This window comes from Corvus cornix, chromosome 1A (genome assembly GCF_000738735.6).
Source record: "Corvus cornix cornix isolate S_Up_H32 chromosome 1A, ASM73873v5, whole genome shotgun sequence".
In the NCBI taxonomy this organism is placed as follows: domain Eukaryota; kingdom Metazoa; phylum Chordata; class Aves; order Passeriformes; family Corvidae; genus Corvus; species Corvus cornix.
The window spans coordinates 72,660,712-72,679,546 of NC_047057.1; the positions used below are offsets into that span (position 1 = coordinate 72,660,712).

Here is an 18,835-nt window from a genome sequence, read left to right on the forward strand (position 1 = left end):
CCATCTCCATAAACGTGTCACACTGTCCTCATACTGTCTAAGTGGGAATACTTGGAGATATTCTGCTCTGTGTATCCAAAAATGCTTTCCAGTACAAAAAAAAAAAAAAAATACCTACTCTACTCAAGCACTTCAGTGACTAGGAGTCTGAGTAAAATTCACATTACTTCCAGTTCTTAGAACAGCAAGTGAAGGAGAAATGCAGATGTTAAGATCTTTTTGATCTGAAGCAAAATGTCAACTCACATGCTTTCAAAGAAATAACATTTCTTCCCAAGAGTTGCAAAAATGGAGGAAAGGAAGAGATAATAAAGAAATCTACAGAACAACAACATTTGAACACAATCAGCTTTAAAACAAAAGGAAATGTGCTTTGGTGGGACCTCAAACTTGATTTTGCCAGGCCTCTTCCATTCACACTCTACCAATAAAACCTGCAATGCAATGGAGGAAGAAGGCAAATACAGAAGCAAATGCCAACTTTGCAATCATAACCCCAAAGAACCAATAGAAAAACGCCAGACTGAAAAGGAAGCTAAATGGTTTAAACTTGCAAGTAGATCTACAAAGGATGAAATTTCACACAATCAGAATTAACAAATATTAGCTCCAGAAAGACTATTCCTAAGACTCAAATGTCTCCCTTTGACCTTCAAGACTTCACCTCAGTCTTTTTCACTCAGCTGGCATGCACCAGAAAGCCAAGCTGACGATTCCATTTATTTACATGCACCCTTCTGCAATACCAAAAAAGTTATGTCCGTAGTCTGCTTCCGTAGATAACATGTAAACACTTCTATAACAGAGAAGGCTTTGAGTAAGTCCTAGGATTCAAATTAAAAGCCTCGAGTCATTTGCTCACCCTCAATTACTCTAGAAATTCTCTTTTGTACCTGAAATCCTGTTACATCCTTCTGCCTTCCTCTTTCAAGTCACTTTGGTATTTATGTTCTAGAAAGACTCCTGTAGGTACATGGAGATATCATGAAATTTGTCAGAGGTCAATTAAGTTCTCCTTTGAAAGCCCATACTCCCTTGAGAAGCAATCCAGAGGAGTATTTACCCAAATTTCTTCTGCCCATTCAGATGACTTGAGGGCTACACAAACCTCCTCTCAGAACCTTACTGTAGGTTACCAAACACTTCAAAGCAACAGGTCTCCACTTTATGGGCACGTTTTGGTGCCACACAGGACAACTGCACAACACAGCTCAACTGCATGGAAGATGAAAGCAATCGGCATCCAAGCACGGAAAACCCGATGAGATGACTGAAACAAAGGGAAAGAAAACGGTTCTTTTGTTTACCTCCTGTCACCGACAGGTTTAAGTACAAAAGGAAAGAGTCAAGCACAGGGTTTTGGGCTGCATAAAGAGCCCATTCATCACATTGTAAGAAGTCACATGCATTTGATTGTGTCAGCTTAACAAAGTCACAGCAGGAGAGATTTCTTTAGGAACTATCACTGATGGAATTGCAAAGGCAGTTAAGACACAGAAACTCTGGGACAGGAGAAAGGATGCTGTCCCAAAGGCAAGGCAATCCAGGATGCTACAGGAGGGAAGCACCTGCTGAAAAATGCCTTATCAGCACATAGTGTAAACCAGAAAAAGGAAAAAAGGTTTAAACTGCTGAAGGAATGAGAAGAATTATGCAGCTTGCTTGATCCCTTTCTCATCATCAAATGCTTACCATACAGACAAATGGTTACTATTTCTCCAAATCGCAGAAGGCTCACCACTCACCTGCCACTACACTAATTTCATGTTTAAAGATAGCAAGATGTGTATCTAGTCCTTGAAACTGGTACTTGGAAGAAGGGATAATCTGTGGACATATTTGCACTCTAGGAGAGAACAGAGTTATGGAATAAAACACAGACTGAGAGGTTTGGGTATAAATAGGATATTGATGATGTATGACTTGTATCTTCTCATAGGAATCACTATATAATTGGCAGATGAACAGCACTGGCAGAAGGATGCAGCTGTGTCATTATTATTTTGAATAAGCATGTTCAATATGGCTAGTAATTCTTTGCTACATGTATCTGAATGCCACAATTTACAGGAAGTAAGATCTTTAATTTTTAGCTCACAGCTATGCAACCTCCCAGGTAGGTTACTGGTGCCAGGGTCAAAAGCCTCAGAAAAAAACCTTTTAGGAGTAGATCTTATTTCTTAATATTATCTCCATTTTTTTTCCCAAGAAAATGCTTTACTAGTTATGAGGACCAATATTTTGGCCCATCAAAATGAGGAGTACACAGTATACAATGCAAGCTGTGAGGAAGATGGAAAATAATTCTGAACAACATAATGACATGCTTCCATGCTTTCCTCCTTAGAAAAGACTATTAAAATAATTCATCAAAATCAACTACTACCTCTTAAGAGCTCAGACTGCTTACTTCTACAAGTGGAGCCGGAAGTGGATATACAAGTAGGGAAAGGGAAAGGAATCTTGTACAGGAGAGTTTGGAGAAGATTTTATATAAGTAAAGAGCTGCAATGGTGTAAGCAGGGTAATAGGAGGCAGTGGGAAAATAAACAATGCAGTATTATCACAGGATAAAAAGGTACACATTTTTACGCTAATACCTCAAGTCTTAGGCCCAGTACATTTTAGAATACATATTTATTATGATAAAAGCTTTTCCTAAGTAGAAGCATTTAATAGCATATTAAATGATGATGGGGGTTCTACCATCAAGACACTACACAGCCCTCATCCACTTCCCTCCTCCAACAAGGAATTGTTACCATCAGCTCCATCGTGGCTGCATTTAGCACTAAACACTGATGCAATGAGCACTACTTGAGACCTTTTATAAGGCTATGTTTAGCTTGAGTGCCTGAGTACTATTGCCATCTAGCCAAGAACAATATCCTTATATTACTGTTATCTAAACATGAACCTCTTCCAGACCAGAGGAAAACCAGGCTTTTGAACTTATAAGTCATGCTAATGAACTAATAAGTCTCTCTGCTGAGACAGTTGCACAGAGCCAGAATGCACAGCAGAGCAGAAGAGTGAATCCTAGCTGACATTCGAGCAACAGCTGTGCTGAGGCTTACACAAGGCAGAGGAAGATGTACAGCATAATGTTTTTTCCAGATTATTTGGAACACTGCAAAATATCACATAATAAAGGCCATTTGGCAAGCCAATATTGGTACTTTTGACAGCAAAGTGTTTTGGGATGATCCATTAGAAGCATCAATTATTCAGCCTTTTAAGACAAAAAACAATTTAAAGACATCATACTAACAAACCCAAGAAATCACAGAGGACAGGAATAAAAGGGTAAAAAACAATTCAAAAAGACAGGAGGCCATCTATGGCAGAGAAAGTGATACAGATTAAGATAGAACAGCAAGGCCCAAATGGCAAAAACAAATTTCTGTGACAGCACTTTAGAAGACCAGGAAAGAGAAATCAAACATGAGAAAACCAAACATTTGTAGTGAGCCAAAACAAAAAAAACCACAAACTTTTGTTGTATGGATGAAAGCAAAAAACCAAAAAGACAACATGTGCTAAGAATGTCTGAAAGAGGGAATGAAAGTACTTCAATCATTTCATTTCCAAAATGTTAGAATTAAACACTGATTCATCCAGATAATTTCTGTGTAGCTAAGCAAATGTACAATTAAAGCACATAACCAATTACGGACTTTTACCTTGGCTATTCCATCCACAGGCAACAGGTAACTCTCATTATTCAACCAGGAAAGTCAGAGGCAAGAATGAAAACAGCCTTCAAAACAGATGATCCCAAAAACACCAACAGATAAACATGTAACTTCAAAATATCTGCTAGCACAACTCAACTTTTCTTTTTCTAACCAGTCTTGGCCAAGGCCTTCCACCTTAAACACATGCTTCACAACCTTGTACAAAGCAGAAGAAGACTCTGGGTATTTCCCTCGTCATGGTACTGAGAATGTCCTAGAGAAGTCACAGCAGTACAGCTGCGAGCGCCTTGGCTTGGCTTACTAGACATGAATACCAACCCTGACTTCTCATTACAAGAATGCACAGAACTAAATTCTGTAAGAGCTCCAACTCATCAAGCTGAGAAGGCAAATACCAGTTCTCGTGTCAGCTGATCCATGACGGGGGGCCACACACACACCCAGAATTTGTGGCAAATGCAATTACAGCCACAGCCCAACATACATTAAGTAGCACCAGCATGTTTTTGCTGCTGGCTAAAACCACACAGTTGCTGTGACTGAGCTGATACAGTAAACTCATTACTCCATGATAAACTGGACAGTGAGTCTAAGACAAAGGCCTCTTCCACTTAACTATGCTGATATCTACCTGAATATATCCTGGGAGAAGCATTAATTACATTTCTGGAACTGTCTAACCAGAAGGTACTTTTGTCCAGTGCTTAGACATTGTCTTTGTAGAACACCTGATTAAGCTGCAGATGCCTTTCTGCATGTTGTGGCTGCTAAAACTTCCAAAGGTTCATGCACCAAAAATTTATAAACACTGCCACTGGCTTAGAAAATGTGTGAGCCACCAACTGCTAAAGGCTGGAAGAGTGTCTGAGGCAAGCAACACAAGGTGCTTCCCCATCCTTTTGCTCTTGTGAGTCTGTTACTGGCTGTTGTCTGAGATAGGATATCGTGCATTGTTTAGTCTAATTCCAGCAGGAATGCTTGCAAACAGATCTTTCTGTCCTAATCATCAGAAAGATATCAATTAGCCAAGGTTCTGATTATAGGCAGCCGGAGTCAATACTTCTCCTTTCACCTATAATTAATTGAAAATTACAGAACAAAAATATTTTTGTATGAGCAGCATCTCAGCAGAGAACAAACCAATACAAGTCCCATTTCTTTGAGGAAAAAATAAAAACAGAAAAGCTGGTAAAACTAGTTATGCCCAGTCTTGTCACCCAAGTTCCCATACATTCAACTGCATACTTCTGGAATCTTCCTGGTATTATTACAGTTATTTAGCAGGCATTAAAAGGTTGTAGGCTCATGGTCCACATTTCTGAAAGCTATTTAAAATGCTGAAGCACTTATGTCAAAACTCATTTTTCCTATCAAGCCTAACAAGTAACCATATGACTTACATTTTCCTGATCAGAAGACAGTGGTGGCTCCACTAGAAGAAGGCTCTCCTGAGAGCTGTCCTCTTCAAAGGTTGCCTGTGCTGTTGCAGTGTCAGACATGTGTCCTTTTCTGAGCCGTAGACCCGGCTCTGGAGAACCAGCATTATCGAGTTCCGTTAGCTCATTCATGAGATGCTGGAAGCCTTCTCAAATATTCTCTTTCTTCTTGGTTCAGTTTGGCTGATTATGCCTTGGCTCTGAAAGACAAATGGTTTGTGTAACTCAACTGCAGTTGAAAAGAAGAGTGCAAAAGTTGGCTGGAAGAAGAGCTTGCTTACGAGCTACCAAACAGCTACGACAACTGCCTTTATATGTGCCCAAACTCCCACCAGATCAATCACACAGATTTCTACACTGCTGGATAATGAATTCTCATCCTGAGACCACTAACAGTTTCATACCCTAACACAAGTGAAACACAACTCTGAAGATGATAGAAAAGTGAGCTTCATAAAACAGTAAATCTACAAAACCACAGCAAATTTTTATGAATTATTTCTACAAAGTTGCAAGCACCAGGCTGTAAATACTATTTAGAAATAATCTACTTATCACAAGTACTCCACAATTATTGTATTTTTTGCAGGTATGAAGCTCATACCCAAGCTCAGTTATCCAGTCTAGGTTTCACCAAAACTAGGACATTAAGTACTGGTTATAGCAATCAAGCAAAGCTCAAGCAGAGCTCAAGCAGCAACTAATTTTAAACAGACTGCAAGGAGGGCAGTAGCACACAGAGCAGTTATGCTTCCCTTGCTTGAATTAACACGGTCACAATCACTGCCAGGAACGGGTTTGTACCTTTACTTGGGCAAGGAATTAGAACACGCAAATTTAAACACTGTTCATTCCATCAGAGCCATCAGAAACAGGTAAATCCCCCCGAAAACAATAACCATGATTTCTACTCAGAAAAGTAATTGTATTTTACACTTACAACACTGCAAAAAGGATTCAGGGTAAATTTAACTCAAAATGCTAAAGATTTGATCAAATTTACAGAAATTTGGTGAGAACTGTTAATCTGAGCCCTCATCCAAGAGTATTATTGGTCACATTTGTTTTGTACATCACTGTGTGGTGTCACTTCAGCAGCCAGTTAAGAGATACCTGTTTGACACTGGTAGCCTTGGGAGGCACAATCTCCAGAGAACAATCTGAGTGCCACAAAGCATCAGAATGTATTATGAGAATGAAGCCACAGCTGAGGCTTCAGAATCACTCTGAATGACAATCTATTCATTTTGCACTAATCACTTGGCGTCATTCTTATTACTGTAGCACCTAAGTACTCAGATGTTACTAACACATAACTACATTAAGACAACCCATCTAACAAGTTTTAACTTGCCAGTATGCATAATTAAATTGGAATTTTAGTGGCCAATAAACGATGCTGAAATTTGTCATAATGTAGGAGGGAAAATTAAAAATATAAGATAGGGAATTGATATTGGCAGTTTTGTAATAAAATGTCACCTCCAAAAAGCCAATAAATAATGTATTCTGTCCTTACAGGAACTCATTTCATTTACATATGATCACTACAAGGTAATTCTCAGCTCTGACAAATGGGCTATAGGTAATTTTGCTGCAGCAGTTTGTAATACTATATCCCCTCAGCTGCCTGGCAATCCTCAGAGGAGAGAGCTGCTAATGAGCAGGTAACAGACTCTGCAGAACTAAATGATACCAAGTTGTCCGATTTCAGTATGGCACACTGCTTTAATCACCCAAGATAGTAAGGTGACAATCTGACAGTAGAGCAGATGGCATCCCCACCTTCCTGCTACCTTCACTACAGGGTCAGCAACCTCCATCTGAGAAGCAACATCTAAAACAGCCACAGCTGTTTACTTGGTAAACACAAGGGCTACAGGAGAATTAAGATGAAGTTTAGCAACATTACACAGGAAGCTCAGTGAAGAAGTTGAGCAAGTAGATTTTAAGAGCAGGAACAAACATTTAGAAAGCCAGAGAACTGAAATCTTGACTGTTTTTGTCATATTTCAAGCAGCCAATTCACAATTCTATTTTTATGCAAGAAACATGAAGGCATAATCACACTGCCATTTGGCAAAACTGATGTAAGAAAGAAAAGAGTATGCAACAACAACTACAGCTTGAAACTAAGCTAACAGGCACCTTAATCTAAAAGGCAGCCTGTAAGAGACTCATTTCAGTACAGTACTACACTGGTTTTGGCTGGGATAGAGCTAATTTTCTTCCCAAGTAACCATTACATGTGATGGAGCCTGTCTTTCCTGGGGATGGCTGAACACCTGCCTGCCCGTGGGAAGTGGTGAATGAATTCCTTGGTTTGCTTTGCTTGTACCCACAACTTTTGCTTTACTTATTGAACTGTCTTTATCTGAACCCACAGGTTCTCTCTTTTACTCTTAGGATTCTCTCCCCCGTCCCAGCGGGGCAGAGTGAGCAAGCAGCTGTGCAGGGCTTAGCTGCCCGCTGGGGTTAGACCACAACAAGTACACTGAACCAATTTGAAACCGTAGCTAAAACCAGAAAAATGCAAGTAAGCAGAGCAGCTGTTTATAAACAACAGTTACACACAGGCACACCCCCCTACCTGCTATTCCACACATTTCAAACAGGTAGTCAGTACTAACAGCCCTAGCTCGTTCCACAGATTGGGCAATTTCATGAGACGTTTAACCAGCAAGCTTTACTGGTTCTTCTTTCTGCCAGATTTAAGCAATAGCACTGCCCCTGTGTGCTGCATTACCACTATATTGCCTAATGGCCTGTCCTTACATCACCTCTGTGACATTGTGGGAGCAATGCTCTGGGATGAAGTACAGCCACACAACAGGCTGAACCACATTTGGCCGAGATGCTTGTGAAAGGCTCTGCTAATACAAGATACAGGAATGCCAAGAGACTTTTACATCAGACCTTGAGGATTTACTGCACGAGCACTCGCTGCCAAGCATTCACTAAGGTTAAAAATAAAAGATGCATTTCACCTCCAGCGAGTCAGATTTGCCTTCAGCAGTAGAGCTGGTCTTCAGAGCTCTGCAGAAATAGAGGTTGTTGTTTCTTGAAAATACAATGAGATTGTTCAGTGAACTAAGATGTTTCCATGTCATTCATGCGGGATCCTCTTAGTGCTAAATATGCTTGCCCTAAATGAGCATGCAAAGGTAAGCAAGATAAAAGCTAATCCAAAAGCATCTCTACTGGGTCTTAGTTCTTTTTAAAAATGTACTACAACAGCAAGAAATACATGACTGAATGCAACAGGAAGGTGCCAACACAGAAGTGCTAATAGCCTGAAATATCTGTTCACAGGTGAAAGAAAGCAGTGAAGACTATGAACAGGAAAGGCATAGGTGGTCTTTAAGTTCTATCTTAAAGTTTCAATGACTCACAGCTCAGTGAACAATGACCTCTTCTTAAGAAATTAGGAAGTCTAAGTATGGTCAGTAGCAGCTAACCAGAAGATGATGGTTGAAACACTGTGAGGAGACTTACTGCCCCATTCTAAGATTGCACAGTTCACAAAAACAAAAACTAGAAAAAAGAAATCTATAGAACACCTGAGGTCTTGGAAAATATTGCTTTGTGTTTCATTGAGATGATAAATCTCATAAATAAAGTCCTTCAACATTTTTTGTTGCATGCAAATTAAAGGTTTCATTAAAATTAGCTTCCATTTAAAGAGGAAGTTGCCATTATGACTTAAAATCTACTTAATGATTGCATATATAATATCAGCATGTAGATGAATCAGTGAGTTCCTGCTGTGTTTAAATAAGCTGAGAAAAGCATCTACAGAGTTTGGTCTGTTGGGTTTTTTAATACAGAAAACTTCTAGATGCTCTGTCAGCTTTTAGAAAGGACTTAGCAGTTTAACAGAAGCAGAGTTCTAAACACAGCCTATAAACACAAAACGAGGCACTCCTTCAGCCAACTCTGTGTGCTGCTGCCTTGCCACACACCCCCTAGAGCAGCCTCAGCTGCTCCCTCCAGCCCGGTTCAGCAGTGGCCAACCCCACACAAGGACAGTCAGTGCCAGCCTGAGGCTCAGCCCTGCCATCTTTCCAAACAGAACTAGCAGGCAGTATTATTCCAGCATTCACTGCCACTGTGCAATGGCACAGGAGTCAACACCCACAACTATCGGCATATTTAGGACACTGCTTCACTCCTTGATATGGAAAGACTAGTTACACAAACTTAAGCACCACAGGATAATGCTATTATTCTCTATATGACACTCCCTAGGATAAGCACCACAGCCCTTCTAACCTCCCAGAATTCACCTGGCACAAGGACTGATTTACCGCCTAGGCTAAACCATGACACATGGTAGTAAAACAAAGCAAACGCATTAACGGTAGTGTTTGTAATTAAATTTAAAAGATCTGTCACTCCCTTTTTAGGACAAAACACAGCCTGGATGGTCAGACTACCTCCCACTACCCCTAAGCAAAGCAATCTCTCCAGTACTCCACTCTCATCAGTTATGTTCTTTCCTGTAAGCAGCACAAGAATGATCCTCAGGAGGTATTTAATTCTGCCTGTAGGAAAATGAAAATTCTTCTCCCTACACTCCCCTCTCAACTGCCTTTCTGGCAGAAACTTTCCTGTGCAGGTAGGCAATGGCATCCACTGTATGCTGTTTCCTTGATAATCCCCTTCCAAAGCATCCATTAAAGCAGCACAAACAATGTATACACAGTGGATGGTTCTTCCTAAGATTAGCTCATTCCCTCTAACAGAACTTACCAAAAGAACAAAAGACTATCGTGAAAATTTCAGGCTACACATTTCTCAGAATATTCATTAATGCTTAATGTTTAATGAAGGGCTTGAGTGCCCAAAAAATTTTGTAAGAGATGCTGTATCAGTCTACAAACTTTGCCTTGCCTGTGTCCACGTGCCATGGCAGCTACAACCGTGCCAGTGGAAGGGCAAAGCTGATCGAACAGTGAGACTTTACCAAATCCCCAGCGGTTTAGGCAAGGCCTCAGGAATAGAATAGGCACAATTCCATTCCCAGAACTGTCAGCACAGGCACAAATGGCAGAGCACTTCCACTACAACCCATGGACAGACTGACTGGGATAAGAACACAGCTTACACAGGGCGATGGGGAATTTTGTGCCTATGAAACAGTTGATTCTGGCTACCTTGAGTGAAACAAGGTATAGTGATTGAAATGCACTTTTCTTGGCACATTGTATTTCTAGTACTATCCTCTGGTAGGGAGCTTCTGTCACAAGTAGTCCCTCACAAATAGTACAGTAAGGCCAACTTGAAATACAGGATTTTTATCTTCTTTTTTTTTTTTTTTTTTTTTTTTTTAATTTAACAGTCTTTCAACCATTGAGCTGTCTTTTTCAATTCAGGAGTTAAACATTCACAGTTAACATTCCAAATATTCTCTAAAGCTACAGTCAAAAACAAAGCAAACAAGGGTATGTATGAACAGGAGGAGAAGGAAATTCTCACAGAAGACTTTGTTTTCTCAATGTACCCTAAAGGAAAAGTACGAATAAGGCTGTAAAAATTCTTTGGAGGTCATCTTTAACAATGAGGAGCCATGAGGAAGTAATCCAACACCTCTTTTCTTGATGTAATTTCCCTAGATAAAGAGGCATCTACAAAACAAAGATTAGACTCCCGCAGAGGGTCAGTGGACAAAAAGCTGTCTTTGTAACTTGTAAACTGTCACTGGACGCTTCAGCCTAAGCTATTTCACAGCAGGCTGCAGAGGCAAACAATCAAGCACATTCTGATGCATTTGGATGCAAAGAAAGGGAACAAGCCAGCAGCCTGCCTGCATTATCGAAATGCTTCCCTTTCAGAGGATCCCATTACATTGTTACATTTGTCCAATTTGTACTGCAAATTGGACCCCAGTTTTTTAACTGGGTTGAGAGTTATGTCAGAGGCTGGCCCACCCCCAGAGCACAGTGTCCGGTCCTTACAGACTGGATGACTGCTGTAAATCAGTTCTACTCTTCAATAAACCAAAACCAAGTGAATTGTCACAAAAGCAGTACAAAACTAAGAACAGAAGTTCAAGTTCTTTTCACATTACATTCCACAAATATCCACAGCCCAGACCTGGAAAACCTGCTTTTGGTTCACTTTTCATTAAATGGCTGTTTCTCCAAGTGAAAAGCATTCCATCTTTTGCCTTTTAATGATTTTATTTCTGTGGCATGCTACTCACACCAACTTGCTTCATGGCTGCCAACAACAAAAAGATGCAGTTCTTTTATGTTAGTAACACTTGGGATCACAGATTGCCTAGAAGTGAAAGACTGAAATTAAACATCACTTTTCTTTTAAGTGAAAATTCAGAATACGTACTTTTAGCTACTGCCTCAAGGACATCCAATTTCACAAAACTGTTGGGTGAAGACGAAGAAACCAAAGTATTTGGAGCAGGCACTAAAATCCAGAGCTAGATCACGAAACTGAGGTTACATTCCTTTAACCCCTCTACAGAGAGAATCTTTGCATGGGAATGTAAAGGGCACCAAGATAGCAGCAATCCAGAGACAAATATTCCCCTACCCTTCCTCCTAGGAAGCCTGTGTTTCAATCTCTAAAAACTGAATCAAGATCTTTTACAGATCAAGAAAATGCTCCAAGGCCCGGAGCAACTGTACAAAAACAAACGCTGCAGCCCTGCTTTGAAAACCAAAGAGGAATACGCACATTTCAGGCTGCAAACTTCCACCAGCAACTCCTTAGGACAGCTGCTTTCAGTGCTCCTTACTGGCCTGCTTGGAGACCTCTTTATTTAGACGCCACCGCTGCGCAGATTTAAGGCCTGGCTGGTGCCCAGAGGGGGCAGCTCCACTTTCCCCTGTACAGGCAATGAACAGCTCCACTTCTCACAGCTGCCCACCCCAGAGGCACTCTGATATTTGTCACAAGCCCTTCCAGGTGACAGCATGGAAAACCATTAACCAGGGGAGGGGAATGACATCATCATTTGCCACGTAAAACGCAAATGCCGTCGAACGCATAAAGTGCACTGGCTCAACGCACTATCGGGGAAGCAGCGTGGACAACGTGACAAAAGGCAGCACCCCAGCCCCAAAGGTTTAACTCTACATATATTCTAGGCAGATTTTTCCTAGCCTAATGAAAACCTGGCAGTTATCTGTTGGCCCTAACCTTTAATCGTTATATATGTACACACTGTGGCCTTTACTATGACCTGTCGACCAGGGCAGACCACACCTGGCACAGCAAACCGGACACCTTACCAAGGTCCCTACTTTTAATAGAGCTCACAGGATTCGGAGGCCGGGTTGTAAAAAGCTGACACTCTTCCCAGTTTTTGGAAGCACCTGCTCTCTAGTTTTACTGATAATCTTGATAAGCTTTACACATGAGGTTGTGAGCTTGCTCATCAGTGTTTTGTTTTGTGTCTGACAGGCTTGGTCTACAGAATATCTGCTTTCCCATATTAGTAAAAAAATAAGAACAAAGTGAAGTTACTCCTTCAGCTGCCCTCAGCAATGGCATTTCTTCAGCTGAAAGCAGCACATCCTCTCCTCAAAAGCCATGCTGTCGTTTTGCCACAAGTCAGACAACTAAAAAGCTGCTACTTTTCTGTAGCAAAAATTCTACAAGAACATTTTGGAAATAACATCCACAGAATTGTATCAGTCTAGGATCAAAAAGCGGTGCATCATCTTTCAGATTCCTTCTTAACCACCAAAATTCAAGGAAAAGAAGCAGATCCACTATAACTAGGACTGCATCTAATTTATGCCAATTAGAAGCAGATTTAGTCAAGTGGCTGAAGTTCCACGTAAGACCAAGTAAAGCTACTTATTAATTACTTATTTTAACTTCCTTAATGCAATGGCCAGAGAATAATTTCAGTTTTAAAAGACAAATATTATTGAGAGTTAAGAAAAGCTGATGTGAACATTAGTCTCCTCTACATTTAGTGCCACTCCTTCAGACACAAATATCTTTTGTGGTAACATAGTTCAAAATCATCTTGACTTCTGAACCAAGACCAAAGACACTGATATCATAAGACAACACTGACACAATTTAAAAGTAGAAATGTTAAGTTAATCTTTTACTTTCTACTGCCCTATGACTAAGGAGAGATTTCAAAACACCCACAGTCTACTTATGAGAATATACTGCTAAAATGAAGTGGGGATGTAGCTTGAACTCAAAACGCATCTGCAGGTCCTAGACCAAGACACTCACACAAAACATCATCTTGCTGTGGTTTGTTTGACCAAAATACTTTTTGCTAGTACCACTGTGCTCCCCACAGAGGTTTTTGCTGCAGTCTGTGGTCTAACCAGTACAGCGATACCAGTGTAAATTCTAAGTTTGAAACAACTTAAGATCATAAACATGCCTCATGTTCATTTACAGGTAATCAGGAAGCATTTTGTGAATATGCACCTTAGATGTTTTCCACAACTTGGCACTACTTACTGGTGCATTCAGATAACCACGGGGGGGTGATGGGGGTGTGTGTATGTGATCCACATCGCTTTCAACTCAAAAAACCCCCCTCAAAACCAGAAAAGTCCCCCAAACACACAATGGAGTTGAGGGAAAAAAACGCTGTAAATGAGCTGGGCAATGAGGAGCACCTACCTTCTAGATACTTCCAGTGCAAAAAAAATACTGTGTCCCTACTTTGGAGCATGTAATTGCCATCCACCCTTTGGTAACAGAGCTACACTGCTTGCTAAGTACAATGGGGACTGGCTGTAACATTGGATTAATGACAATCAGCACCATTACAGGAAAATAAAGATTATTTTTTCTGGCAAACTATTTACAGAAGATAATTTACAACATAAAATACCAGCAACAGCAGATTAAGCAACAAATTCCTCGAGGGAAACAGACACAATGCTTACACTTACAAAAATCTCTTATTACAAAACAGGAATAAAGGCTAAATTTCACATAAACAGAAAAAGTTGAAGCCAGACCTCCAGGTTGCCTTTATCATGGGTAAAATACAGCATTTACTCTAATTATGAAATTCACAAAAGGAAACACAGCATTATGTGAAGCATTTACAGTAAGCAGTGATGGATGTGTATCACAGTTAAGCGCTACTGACTACCCTCTCACCTACACAGATCCCCACATGGCAAGGTAAGATACAAAAGATAGGATTTATCCAGGATCATTTACTCCTGCTCCAGAGCCTGGAGTCACAAGAGGGTCTGCCACACCCTTCCTAGACTTGCAAGGGACATGCAGGGATCTGGGGACATTGAACGAGGGGAAAATCAACAACATGCAACCCTGTACACGCAGCACTGCCGGTGCCAGCAGGAGCCCACGTGCTCCATATCGAGCCACAAGGCCAGCACTGAGGTTTATCACATTTCCTCTGTCAGAACTTCAGCTTTTATGCAGTTTAGCTGTGACAGGAGCTTTTCTAACTGCCCAGATGCCATTGACTTTTGCTTACCTTGGTGTGATACAACCTCCAGTTATACTCCACAGAAAGAGGAATTCTCAGCGATGTTGAGAAATACCGGCCTAGCATGACAACAGTGGAGAGGCAGGATGCAGCACACAGGAGTACAGGCATGGGATACGAGACAGGACACAGCCTTGCCACATGGTGACCCCACAGCTAAAGAACTCATTAAAGGACAGTTAAAAAAGGCAGGCCTGTAGCCTAAAGCCGGCTTTCGGGGTAACAAAGAAATTGTAACTAACATACATAAGGGACACTGTATATAGTAAATTCAGACATAACCTGGAGCTTTAGACCAATGAAGAAAGAAAAGAGGAATAAAAGCATATTAGCAAAGATACCAAGGAAACTCAAGTGGATCCTGGAGGGAGGAAGAAGAAACAGGGAACAGCAACATCACACCCCTCCCAACAAATGATTCCTAGGGCTGACAACCTCCGTTACCCCCTCCAGCAGTCCAAAGCTGCTGACCTAAAGACGCAGAGCAGCAATGGAAGGGTGAAAACAAATCACAGAGAAGGGACAGAAACCAAAAAGTCCGTGTGTTACAATTTTAGCTGCGTTTGGTAACATTTTCGTGGATGTAACTGCCACATTCTTCTTAGAATCATTAGGGAGACGTTCATAAAGAAAAACTGAGTCACACTGCTAAAATTTCCATTGTACCAACAATAAGTTCTTGGCCTTACTTGCATGCATGTTACTTTTATAAATAGCCACATGCACAAGGGGTACTTCCTCTTTACCATAAAGAACATAACAACAAAGGAGAAGGAATGCAAGACTCCATCCATGGTTGTCTTTAAAGCGTTATAGGAAAATTACAATAGAGTAACAAGGTCTGAAACAGCCCCAGGAAAAGCAACCGAATGGGCCACCTGAACTGGTAACACTCTCTGCCCAGAGAGGGAACTCTGCTGGAGTGACCTGTCAGTGTTGTTCTGTACCTTAAGGGCCTTTCATACACATACACACTCTCCTACAACAGCACCTGAACACAAAACAGTGAGCCAGGCACTCACTGTCTGTGCTTTCTGTTTGCAGAAAGAATCTGCAGACATCATAGAAGACATTCCATTTCTTTAAGAAACCCTAAGAACAGGAAGGAAACATGGCCGAGTCAATAAGCCCTCACAATCTTAAGAGTAGGAAGGGCAGGAATTTCAGTTGATTTCCTGGACAAGGGCCCAGACAGGAGGAACACGAGCAGAAGGCAAGAACTGGGTCAGCAAACTACTGAATAGTTATTTGTCCTAGTTTTCAAATACTTACTGAAGGTACTCTTGCCCTAGCCCAACTGCATCTATAAGGGGTATTAAGACATGGAGAACTAAGACAGATAAACTGCTCTGAAAAGAAGAAAAAAATACCTTAGGCTGGTACAACACCTACTGTCCATGGAGTTAGCAAATAAAGGATCTTATTCTAGGATAAGTTTATTCTCTCTCTGTAAGAAAAATAAGCTATCAAATATAATTTTGATGTGAAGACAAACTACCATATCCACAGTTGTGATCGAGATGCAACACAGCTCTTTAGATTCACCCGATGTGCACAGACAGACAGAAGACACAGGCCAAGCTTCTCAGCAGAGACTGAGTGCTACATATAGAAGCCAGCCACTAATTCGTATGCCAAAGATGTACTCAGCTGAGTTCTCCAGCTGAGAACTCCATACAGGGGGTCAGACCTGAACAGAGCCTTCCCCACTTGTATCCCCAGGTACACTATTATGGAAAGCATGAAAGGTTCTTCCAGTATTGACAGCACAGTAGTGGCAGATATGATTTTGGAAAAAAAAGTAGACACTGACAGGTTGTAAGTCCTCAGGAAAGTCAATAACCAGCGCCGTGAATTTAATACATTAGAAAAAGCAGAAGGAAAACCTTGGAGGACCATTGACCTGCCCAGATAACCAGGCAAGTCCTGACTTATGTAGATAAGCAAGCAGCTGGCAGTTAAGTAAACAAGTAAGAAGTGAAACAAGCCTTGAATTTATGAAATACAAAATCTAGTATCTACCTTTAATATGTGCTAGTTAATCTGTAATAGTTCGTAAGTTTTACATCACATTTTACACATGTACTAAATTATTTGAGAGAAGGTTTCCTTTGTGATAGGAAAGCAAGCTTTATGTAAAACCAGAGGTGACCACTCAAAATTGCAGTTAAGATTTCAACACAGCACAAGGGTTCCTAATCTTTGTGTCTACAACAACAATACCACCCCAAACAGCAAGAAGAGAAAGTGAAGATACCAACCACTGCCCATCAACCAAGGTAAGGCCACACAGAGTTAGCAGATCACGTTAGGCGACCTCAAACACAACAAAGTAGTTTTTGACACAGCAGTAGGTAAACCTTGGAACTTCTTGCTACAGGATGAGGATCCACAGGGAAAATGGACAAACATACAGGGTAAATCCATCAAAGGGTATTAAGCACATGAAGCCACCTTTAGCTCAAGAAACCCCTGAATACCAGGGTGCATTTATGTCATGTAGCTTGCACATTCATGGTTTGAAGCTATTTTCTTCCTTAGGGGATGGACATCCTCACTAAAAACTCACTAAAAGAGTTCTCTCTGAGGAAGGACAGCAAAGGGCCTAATGCACAGAAATGAAATACAACAGGAAGGAAGTAAAATTATTATGAGACAGAAGACAAAAAACTCCACAGAAGAAAGGATGAGGGTTGAAACAAAATTTCCTAGGGATACCAGGCAAAGCACCCTAAGAATACCAATAGCTCCCCAAAGGCATCCAAGAAGCCAGTAGGCACTACCCTGAGAGGCTCTGGCCAGCGACTTATGTAAGAGGACAAGGGGACAGAAAAACCCTGTGGCTGCCAAGTTTCTTCCTTCTCCCCTGAATGGTCAGCTTGGCTGGGACTGGTAGGTGGTCCTGCAACTTGGCCAGGCTGCAGACTCAGAGGGTATAACTAGAAAGGTCAGGGACAAAGCACAGTCAAAGGCTCAGTTAGAGGTGCTGCAAGCTGGCACATTTGGCACACGCACGTCAGGATTTCATCCTGCAGCCAGGGAGGACACATCAAGTGAACCGTGCCGTGAACACGGCCGGGGCACAACTCTCACACTCCCCCCCACCTCAGCTCTACTGACACACACAGCCTGCTGAGCACAACCAGCCCAAAGCTTCTTGGCCTCTCTCCTTCAAGGAGGTCTTGTCACTTTGTGCGTGGGTGACACACAGGGGCAAGAAAATTGAGCAAGTGAAGTACAAGAACACAAAGATGTTTCAACAGCAGGGCTTGGAGGCACACGGGTGGATATCACACAGCCTGCTTGGATTACACACAAGAGGGTGCTCAGAGAGTCTCAGGGGGCAGAAGCCTAAGCAGCAACTCCACAATGAAGGCAGAATCCTGATCCAGGGGAAGTTTTACTAGTTTATAGTTTACTAGTTATAGCTATCCTGGAATTTCAAGTTTCGATGGAATTAACTTGCTTTTTTCCAGAGTCTTAAAGAAATCAAAGCACTCAGTGTGCCCCAGTTTTTTTCCTTACATACAGATTAGATAAAATCTGTTAACTATGACTTTTAATTTCTTTCAGGGATAGTGTTTAAACTGACACACAGCAATTTGATGCCACTGATTTCCACTGACAAAAGTCAGAACAGTAAGAGCAAATGGAAAAGAAAAAACTAAGCAAAAATACCCAACCCCATGCATAAACCCCCCCCCAAAACTCATAAAACTGAAAAATAAACAAAACAAACCCTTCAAAAAAACCCCAATCCTATTAATTCCTTGATTCATTGCTACAGTTTTCCTCCTGAAGAGAAAAAGAATGACATCTTCCGGTCCTGTCTCTGACTGGTTTGTATTCTCCTGCACCTCACCTCAACAATCAACTTCAATTTGGAAGCCCCACTTGTCACACTGTCACCTTGTTGCAGAAACATTCAAATTTCTGAGAAATACAGCACAGAACAATGAAACAAACAGGTCTTGTACCTTCCACATGGAGTAACACACAGCAGTTATCTTAACCCCTGCAATAATTTTCCCCAACACACAAAGTACTCCTAGCTCTAATTTATTACTGCTCTCTGACAAACAGCTGTGCTACAAATGAGGAAGCACAGATCAATTTCTCTCACCTCAGATTCCTCACTGGTTCTTGATGTTTGTATTCAAGCTTGGAAAGGTTACAGTCCAAGACTCCTACAAGAAAGATGTCTAATCAACATGAAGGCTGTTTCTCCGAGA

General features: G+C 41.2%; 1 protein-coding gene across 7 annotated transcripts in view; it reads right to left on the reverse strand.

The window, feature by feature from the left end:
* ADIPOR2 (adiponectin receptor 2) overlaps window positions 1-18,835 on the reverse strand; it is a 45,018-nt gene that overhangs the window by 17,064 nt on the left and 9,119 nt on the right. For 5 of the 7 annotated variants that reach the window (XM_039570797.1, XM_010404114.2, XM_019288770.3 and 2 more), the window contains exon 2: window positions 5,099-5,334. In XM_039570797.1, the coding sequence (XP_039426731.1) occupies window positions 5,099-5,266 (168 nt within the window). In that variant the 5' untranslated portion in view covers window positions 5,267-5,334. Of the gene's footprint in view, window positions 1-5,098; window positions 5,335-11,830; window positions 11,938-18,726; window positions 18,749-18,835 lie in introns of those variants that run through there. The other 2 variants (XM_010404116.3, XM_019288769.3) reach the window with 2 other exon arrangements.